Source organism: Aethalodelphis obliquidens, unplaced genomic scaffold, assembly GCF_003676395.1.
Source record: "Aethalodelphis obliquidens isolate GAN/ISIS:26980383/991018 unplaced genomic scaffold, ASM367639v1 scaffold57, whole genome shotgun sequence".
NCBI classification, from domain to species: Eukaryota; Metazoa; Chordata; class Mammalia; order Artiodactyla; family Delphinidae; genus Aethalodelphis; species Aethalodelphis obliquidens.
Genome location: NW_020838001.1, coordinates 11,860,442 through 11,869,944, shown reverse-complemented (window position 1 = coordinate 11,869,944; position 9,503 = coordinate 11,860,442). Strand labels below are relative to the sequence as shown.

Below are 9,503 nucleotides of genomic sequence, written 5' to 3'. Positions count from 1 at the left end.
ATGGCCCAGGGAGGACTGTTCTGCGGCCTTTCCTCCACAGGCCCCCAGCTTGTACTGTATGCTCAGTAAAGCACCTTGGGAGCTTCCTCTCTCTGGTGTGCCGCCAGCACAGGCTGACCTCATACTCCCTGCCCCTTAAATCCCTTTGCATTTGCTGCGAGAGTACTCCGAAGAAACTCCCAGAGTCAAGATACTTTGTTAATGCAGCAAAAAACAGGACTGCACCCTCTTGGAGGGATCTACAATCCTCGGAGATGCTGAGAAGCAGTATGAACCGGGTGTATACGCAGCAGAGAACACGCGTTTTTAAGGGCAGTGGAATGATCCCACGTCATCATACCTGTGACAGGTTGCCCAACCTCATGCCACTGTGCAGAGCGCAGGCAGAATGACGCCATGATGTCTGTGCACTGACAGGTGGATTGTGCCATTGTACTAACAGGCAGACCAACAACATATTCCATGAAGGACAGGGAAACCATATTTTGTTCCATCAGGAAGACACATGCCTGGCACTGTATGGAGGATTGGCAGATCTACACTATCGTACTTGGGACATCATCCTTCAAAATTGTATTAGGAGAACAACATCGGTTCATTGTACTAAAGACAAGCAGATCAATAATGTGTCATCTTTACTGACACATGGGCCAACAGCTTGGCATCCTGCTAACCAGCGGCTCCACTCAGTGTTACTGCCCTGAGGAACGGCCAACACCAACATGCTGTTGGACTAAAATCAGGCAGGCCAACGCCAGGTCATCAAACTAAGACAGGAAGACCAACACCAAGAGATAGACCAGAACCGCTCACAATGCACACAAATACTTATTGCTTTTGTCGGTACTGGCTGCATTGATGGCTGCAGAAAGGAGAGCTGAGCTGTTAGTACAGACAGTGACACTGAAAACACACCAACACCTGGTTGACAAGAAAGAGAACAGAGTAAAACACCCAATGCCCAACCGTCTACTTCATTCTTCTGAGATGTTCCTGTTTCCTGTACACATGACTTTACAAGAGGCCCCATGCAGGGGCCAAGAACCCTTCCTGATGCAAGAGGGTTAAGGGGAAGCTTCAGGGGGGCAGGGAAGGAGCCCACAGACTTTGACACAGCAGACAGCAATACCAGCACAGTATCACTCACCGTGGCCAGACACATGCCTGGAGCAAAAACCCAACTGTAGTCCCAACAAGTGGCCCACGGGAAATCATGCTTGTTTTAAAGTGCAAGATGTTGACACTGTCCCTGGTAGAACCTATTTTTGAAAAACATAAAGTGCTTTTTATTTTAACTTTTTTTTTTTCAAACTTGAATATCACAGGAAACAAAAAAGAATTTCTATTATAGTAAATGCTTTCCCTGCCCCAGCAGGAAGTATTCAAAAGTCTGAACTGGGCATTTCAAATGGGGTTTTTTTTTTTTTTCCTTTCGTTTTTTTCAGGTAAAAAAAAAAAATCAGATTTTATTCTGTTCTTCGGTAACATACAGTCTCTTTGAATAAGCTATTCTTCTGCATATTTGACACTTGCATATCTTTTGAGTCTACACTAGCGATGTACAGAAAGCATTTTCCTTCTATAACCCTAAAGCAATGCTCAGAGTTCATACTGTTGGCTGAGTGCCCGCCTTCTGAACTCTTCCCAGATTGCCAGGGGGCAATTAGAATTGAGTACAAGTGGTGCAACTCACCCTGATGATATCTCAAAATAAAATCTCAGGTACTACGGAATACTGAAGTCAATGAAGACATTTGAGGAAGGGTTTTGCGCTGGGATCGTGGCTTATGGTGCAGTTTTCCCCATGACACAAGCATTCCCTGTAGCCTTCTAACAATGGGATCCATCCAGCAGGTGATGGACAGAAGTTCCTAGAGGTGGCCAGGCAACACCCAAAACCAAATTGGTCAACCCACTCTTTTAACACCAGCCACTTGTTCCGGCATCCTTCTCCAGCTGAAGCCAGGAGGGATGGCGATCTTGCCCTCAGAGGCTGTGATGGAAAGCCACGAGAGAAGAATGGGGAGTAGGTGGCCTTGGTTATGTCTAGAACGTGGTAGTGGTGGCTGTGAGTTCTGCTCTTGTCATCTTCCAAAGAGGGCCGTGGAGCTGTTACAAGGAGGCGCCATACCCTGTGGCTTGGCCAACTTCACTCTGATGGACCCGTTAACGGCTCTCAAGGTTTTAAGGGAGATTTCTCTGGTCTCTCTTCTTTCTGGGGGCTTTACAAAGCCTTTCTGTTTCAGAGGTCATGCAGAAAAGCTCCACGGCAGGTAAGCTGAACAGCACTCCTCTTTGGACCCTGCCACAAGTCTCTCCTCCGTGTGGAGGTGGTTCAGATGCTCTGATCCCGTGTGCTTCCATGGGCTCCTCCCCCCGGCAACACGCGGACGTCGGGGGAGATGTGGTTCTCAAGCTTGCACTTTTCCTGACCACTGGGAGTTTTTCCAGTCAATGCTTCTGTAGAGTAAATACAGTTCTGCCTTAAGAACTTAGGGGAGGTGGGTAAGGGGGAGCTTTCAAAGTGGTTCTTCTCTGATCTTGTCCCGACGCTGAACTTGGGACTAGTGTTCCCATGGAGGCTCTTGGGGGGGCTGGAGTCCACACTGTAGAGCACTTGCCCCTCATCATCTGTGTCCGCATCAATGTACTGGTGGATACCTGCTTCAAAGTTGAACGCTATTGCTGTGTGTTTCTCTGGCGACCGGGGGGGTGTCCTAGCACTTGCTGTGGTGTAGATGGAGGACTCTGGACTCAGCACAGGCCTGTCCAAGAGTGTGGCACACTCCAGCCCAGCAACGGCTGCCGCAGCACCCCCCCGGTTCCTAAGAGGGTCATGGTACATCCCTAGAACGGGGACTAATGGTCTGGGATCCCCCTCCATGAAGTTGACCTTAAGTGCTCGAAGCTTCAAGGGGTTGGTGGTCTTCATGGAACTCTTTGGGCTCTCAATGAAGAAAGCAGAGGGATGGCTGGCATCAGGGGGGGGGTTGGCCTCCACAAACCTACCACCAGTGGCACCCAGAGCTCCCTGCCAGCCAACCTCTGGGGCCATGCCACCTCCGGTTTTGCTGGGGAGTGATGCCAAAGGGCTGTGGGAGAATCTGGTGGCTTCAGGGAAGTCTGTGGCACAGCTAATGAAGCTATCAATGCTTGACATGCTTCGCATGTCAATGACCCCTTCTGTACGAGTGGGCAGAGGGGCTACGGGGCTGGGGATACTCTCCATTTCAAGTTCTTCCTTTGGTTTGCTCTGTGTTGCTGGCTCCTTAGTATTGAGGATGGGTTGAGACTGTGTCTTGGCCATCTTATTGTACATGTCTTCCAACTGCTGGACGTTCAGGTGCTGAGGACTAGAAGATGATCTGGCCTTCTCAGGGGATCCCTGCTCCTTGGTTTCAAAGGACTTACTTGAGCTGGTTTCGGACAGTGTCCTCTTTGTCCATTTCCATTTGTTGGGAGACAAGTGATTATCTTGCACTTTGTCTTTCTGACCCATGTTCTCTCCACTTTTCTCAACCACAATGTCCATCACCTCGATGCTCCGGGGGAATGCATCCTTCATGTTCATGGATACGATGCTGCCATTTCTCTTGGCTCTCTCCAGAGCCTCTCTCCGCTTGATTGCTTTCTCCTGCCTCTTCTGCTCCTTGTAGAACTCAGAGAAGTTATTGACAATGATGGGGATGGGAAGAGCAATCACCAGGACCCCTGCAATGCAGCAAAGACCCCCCACAATTTTCCCCAGGAGAGTCTTGGGGTAGATGTCTCCATACCCAACGGTCGTCATGGTGATGGTGGCCCACCAGAAAGAGGCTGGGATGCTTTTGAACTTGGTGTCATCCTCATCCTTCTCGGCAAAGAAGACAAGGCTGGAGAAGATCATGATGCCCATGGCAAGGAAGAGGATGAGCAAGCCCAGCTCATTGTAGCTCCTCCGCAGAGTGAAGCCCAAGGACTGGAGGCCAGTGGAGTGACGTGCGAGCTTAAGAATGCGGAGAATACGCATGATGCGGAAGATCTGGACCACGCGGCGGACATTCTGGAACTGCAGCACGCTCTTGTTGGATTCAGTGAGGAAGATGGTGACATAATATGGCAGGATGGCCAACAAGTCAATGGCGTTGAGCGGGCCCTTGAAGAACTTCCACTTTTTAGGGGAGGAGAGGAACCGCAGCAGGTACTCCATGGTGAACCATGCAATGCACACGGCCTCCACGTGGGCCAGCTGGGGGTTGTCTGTGGTCTGGCCAAACTCGTCAAGGCTCTGCAGCTCGGGCAGTGTGTTGAGAGACAGGGCAATGGTGGAGAGGACGATGAACATGATGGAAATTATGGCAAGGATCTGTGAGGAGAAGAGAGTGGAATTTAATTATCAACCACCAATGGCATGGTCATCCTAATACTCTGGGTCTGCAGGACATTCCTCAACATTCAAGAGCATTTTCATAGCTCACTAATTACCTAATGACTGGATGTTTGAGCTAAAAAGATTATTTATTCAAATCCATTTATCATACAGACATGGAAACTGAGGCCCAGAGAATTGAAATGATTTAAAGCTAATCATCAAGCCCAGGGGTCAGTCAATTTTTTCTATAAAGGGCCAGATAGTAAATCTTTTAGACTTTGAAGCCCATGAATTCTTTGTTGCAACCATTTAACTCTGCAGTTATAGCATGAAAACAGCCTTGGATAATACATAAACAAATGAGCATAGCTGTTTCAATAAAACTTTATTTACAAAAACAGGAAGTGGGCTGCAAGCCATAGTTGGCCATCTCGTGATCTAGACCAGTGGTTCATAACTATTATGGGGTGGGTTACCGCTTTCCCGACATTATACTAATGATAATATCAATAGTTACCCTTTATCGAGCGTTCATTGTATTCGAGGCACGATGCTTGTCACTTTCCATGCAATTCCTTATTTCATTCTTACAACAACCCCATTAAGTTGTACTTCCAATGAAAAGATGAGGAAACTTAGGCTTCCAAAGCTAGTAAGTTGCAGAGCCAGTATTTTAACCTGGGTCTGTCTGACCCCAATACGTGAGCTCTTAAGAATGTGTTAGAAATGAGATGAAAGCTACAGACCTTTTTGCTAAACACTCAAGGTTTTGCAGATGATTTTCAGGGAGGCCTAGACATCCTGGTCTCATGTTATTAACTCCTGAGTATGACTATGAATTTTTGAAGCTAAGGATCACAGCTTAACTACCTTTGAGTCCCCTGGATCAAGAAGAGGGTTTGGTCCAGATGTTTGGGCTCACTGGATGTTTGTTGAATTTAATGGAGCCTAGGCTAATCTACAGCTTATGCAGAAATGCAAGCAGATGTAATAAATTGCTCTAGGGTCTTTTTTTCAAAAATACAAATCCAGTCACATCACTCTCCTGCTCAATAAATCTCCAGGACTCTTCAGGAAAAAATCTAGACTCCTAAACTTATCTATCAGCCCTCCTCCCCACCCCCCAAAAGCTGTCCTCTTCTCATAGACTTGTGCCTCCCTTTCTGCTGCCCCTGCTAAAGGGCAGCGGGTGGGGGTGGGGTCTCCATGCTTGTATCATTTGATCCTGGCTGCCGCTGAGTGGCCAGAGATGGACAGAAAACCCAGGCTGGGCTGAACCGGTCCACCATGGAAGATTTGAGTTCAGGGATCCAGGGGTGAGTGGGTTATGGGGGTGGTGAGCCTCTGAATTAAATGGTCAAGTACGGTCCAGGCCTGAACCAGCTTCACGATAAGCCCAAGCCTCAAGCAACTTTTCACTCACGTTGTAGGGGATCAGAAAAACCATAACAAAATCTGAGAAAGCTGAACCTTTTAGAGAAGCCAGAAATTAAAGGGAAGTGGCAGAGAGAAGAAGCAGAGAGGACACAGGAGACCTGAAAAGGGTGTAGAGGGCCACAGTTAAATGCTTGGGCTCTGGTGTCAGGCTGTTTTGGATTCAAGTCTCAGTGCTTCCACTTCCTTACCTTTAGTCAGGCATTTAACTTCTCTAAGCCTCAGTTTCTTCATCTGCAAAATGGGATGATAATGACAATATCTATCTCAGAGAGCTGCTGTGAAGATTAAATGTGTTAACACATGCAAAGCACTCAGGACAGGTTCCAGCAGCACCTAGTGAATGTCTAATAAATGTTAGCTGTCATCACAGGGGAAATAGCTCAGCCCACACCCTGTCAGCCTAGAACACCCAGCCTCCGAGGGGCCAGCTAGTCTTTGCTTCTCGCCCTTGTTCTGAAACTGCCTGCCGTATCCTGAAAGTAAATGCCGCTGCTGCTTGGGTGAGCGTGAGAGGGTTCTGTCCCCTGCAATACATCCCCGATCAGGACACATGGTTGCCGAGTCTCTCTGAGTTTGACTCTGACCCCCTCTCTTTGGCCTCTCCTGCCACAGGTTCCCAAACTTCACGCTTCCCTAATCACACACTATCGTTGGTCAGTTCTGCAGGTCTGTGCCTCTTCCTCTCTGTCCAGTGAATTCCAATCCATCTTTTAAAACCCAGCCCACATGGCCCCTCCCTGCAGAGGTCATCCCTGGAGGGGCCAGCCACTCCATTCTCTGGGCTCCCTCGTCATTTTGCCAGCGTTGGGGTTCTTAGCACACTACAGCCTATTACAGGTGTGTGTGTGTGTGTGTGTGTGTGTGTGTGTGTGTGTGTGTGTGTGTGTGTGTGTGTGTGTGTAAATGTGTCCATCACTGCCCAGAATCTGTAAGCTTTGGGGGGACAGGGATGGATTCTGAGATTCACCTCTGCACCCACAGCGCCTAGGGCAACAGGTTTTCATGGTGTTTCTTGGCTGTGGCTCAAGTTCACGGCCATTTATGGGTCCCGTGGCCTTGGGCATTGCAACTTTCCTTGCCTCAGTTTCCTTATTTGTAAAATGGGGATCCTCCAGTAGTTCTTAACTGGGGATGATTTTGACCCCTCCCCCTTCCCTTGGGGACCTTTGGCAAATCCTGCAGAAATTTTTTGTTGTCACGATTTGGAGGAGGGGTGATAATGGCAGCTGGAGGGTGGAGCCAGGGATGCTGTTAAATACAATGCACAGGACAGTCCCCACCAGGGAGAACGATCAGGCCCCAAATGTTAATAGTACCAACGTTGAGAAACTCTGGGATATACCAGCAGTCAGCCCCTCAGGAGCTGTAGAATGAGGGAAAAGAGCTGTTAGCACAGAGCTAGGCACAGAGTGGGTCTGACCTTACAGAGCAGCCAGCTGGGACCTCGGGGCTGAGCCCCTGCAGTGGAGCTGCTACAGTTTCTGACTCCTGGCCCTGAGGGCAGCTGCAGGAGAATGGAGCAGATTCCTGGGGAGTCTGTTCCTTTAAGAGCTGGGAGATCTCATTTCCCCCAGAGGCTGGCAGGGGAAGCCTGCTCCAGTTTCTAACCCCAGACAACTCCAGGGAAGGCCCACATAATTGATGTCTGCTGACAGATGCATGAATTATGCACCCACCTATTGTACAGTCCTTAGCGCTGTTATTCTAAGGCGGGCACCCCCTCTTTGGACCCCAGAAAGTGCTCTCCCCTCCCGTCCTCTCAGCCTGAGGATGCTTAGGAAAGAAGAAAATGCAGGCAGAGGCCTCACTGCATCCTGGAGGGGGGTGTCCGCTGCTCAGGGCTGCGTTGGGAGGGTCAGAGGCTGCCAGGCCTCCTGCCCTGGCACATGCACTCATCAAATAGCACTTGTGCTAATGCAGTGTGACCCACCCTTCCCAGCCCTGCCCACAAGACTGCTTTCTCTTCCAGACCCGCTGAAGCCCTTAGGGTCAGGGTTACACTTCCTGACTGGGGAGCTCCTGAACATGAGTTAAACCCTCTGTGCCTCAGTCTCCTCATCTGTAAGATGGGGGTGGGTCACTGAAAGGCGGCAAAGGGAATTCAGTGAATTCTTAAGGCCCTTAGATCAACTTTTATTGCTTTTATTATTTCACAACACTATATTTATTTATAAGCCGGTTGGACTTGGCTCTGAGCAGTAGTGTTATTATTCCCACCTGGCTGAGTGGCCTTGGAAAAATCACTTCCTCTCTCTGAGACTCCATTTCTTTATCTCTAAAATGGAGATGAAAGTAATTGAGCACCTACCACATAACAGCCACTTAATATATATTTTATGTTATTAAATTATTATTTGGATAATTTATTGTCACCCTTACCTCCAGCCTCTGGACTGGTTGCTTCTGGAGGCCCAGGACTAGGTCTGTGGACCCCAGTGCCTGGCTAAGCCAGCAGACATCCTCTAAACAGTCTTGAACCCAAATGAACAGTATTGATTTGGTCTCTGGGATGGGCTGCAGGGATGGGGGACCAGCCAGGCCAGCAATGAGTCCTCCCGGCCCCAGCTCAAACCCCTGGCCAGGTCCCTGCATTTTCAGCCTTGCTTTCCTGGATCTGAGCCCAATCGGGTTTGGGCAGGACTCCAGGAACCCAGGGAGCAGAGGCAGGAAACAGGACCAGGACTCAGAGGCTGTCCCCAAATTCCCTCCCTGCAATGAGGTTCTGAAGCCTGCAGCCTACTTGTCTGCACCAAGTGTGGGAGGGGGTTTTGGTCCTCTGGGAGAAGAGATTAGCAGGTAGGGGTACCCAGGGGGGAATCAAGGGTTCTGGAGCCAGGCCTTTCTCATTCTAAAAAAAATTGTTGGCTCTGGTGGTTAATCACAGGATGCCTACCTTTGGCTCCAGCAATAAACAGGCTGTTTATCATTTGCTCTGACCACTTCCCTGCTCTTCCAGGAATATGGACAAGGCACAGAATGTCTGTGCAGAAAAGGGTCCAGGCTCCTTTCTGGAAGGATGGGAAGACTCAAACAGAGAAGGGAAGGGACTAGTCTATGGTCACACAGCCCATTGGGGTCAAGTCTGTGCAACAACACTAGCAGCTCTGGCCAGGAGAGAGCTGCGCCTAGTGTTCAGGTCCTGCAAAGTGTTTTCCATCTTCCCAGCAGCATTATTTGTAAGAGGCAAAAAGCGAAATCAACCTGAACATCCATCAACTGATGGATATACAAACTGTGGTCTATCTATACAATGGAATATTATTCAGCCGTAAAAAGGAATGAAATACTAATACATGATACGATATGGAAGAATCTTGAAAACATTATGCCGAGTGGAAGAAGCCAGACACAAAAAGCCACATAGTGTATGATTCCATTTATATGAAATGACCAGATAAGACACACCTATAGGGACAGAAGGCAGGTTCGTTGTTGCCAGGGTGGGGACAGGAATTAACAGTTAATGGGCATGAAGGATCTCATGGGGATGATGAAAATGTTATAAAATTGATTTAGGATGATGGTTGTACAACTTGGCAAATTTACTGAAAAATCATTGAATTGCTCACTGGAAATGGTGAATTATATGTTATATAAAATTAGCCTCAATATAAGTTATATAAAAAGTTGCTTTCCATAAAGAGTATCCCATTGCTTTTAATCCTCACAACCACATTGATGGGTCACAGGAGAGAAGCAGAAATCTGAGCAAGCC

General features: G+C 48.5%; 1 protein-coding gene across 1 annotated transcript; it reads right to left on the bottom strand.

The window, feature by feature from the left end:
* Positions 1-1,442: 1,442 nt before the first annotated feature.
* On the bottom strand, positions 1,443-4,341 carry LOC113609615 (potassium voltage-gated channel subfamily B member 1). Its single transcript, XM_027087044.1, has one exon. The coding sequence runs from the start codon at positions 4,322-4,324 to the stop codon at positions 2,336-2,338; it is 1,989 nt and encodes a 662-aa protein (XP_026942845.1). The 5' UTR covers positions 4,325-4,341; the 3' UTR covers positions 1,443-2,335.
* Between the last annotated feature and the right edge of the window lie 5,162 nt (positions 4,342-9,503).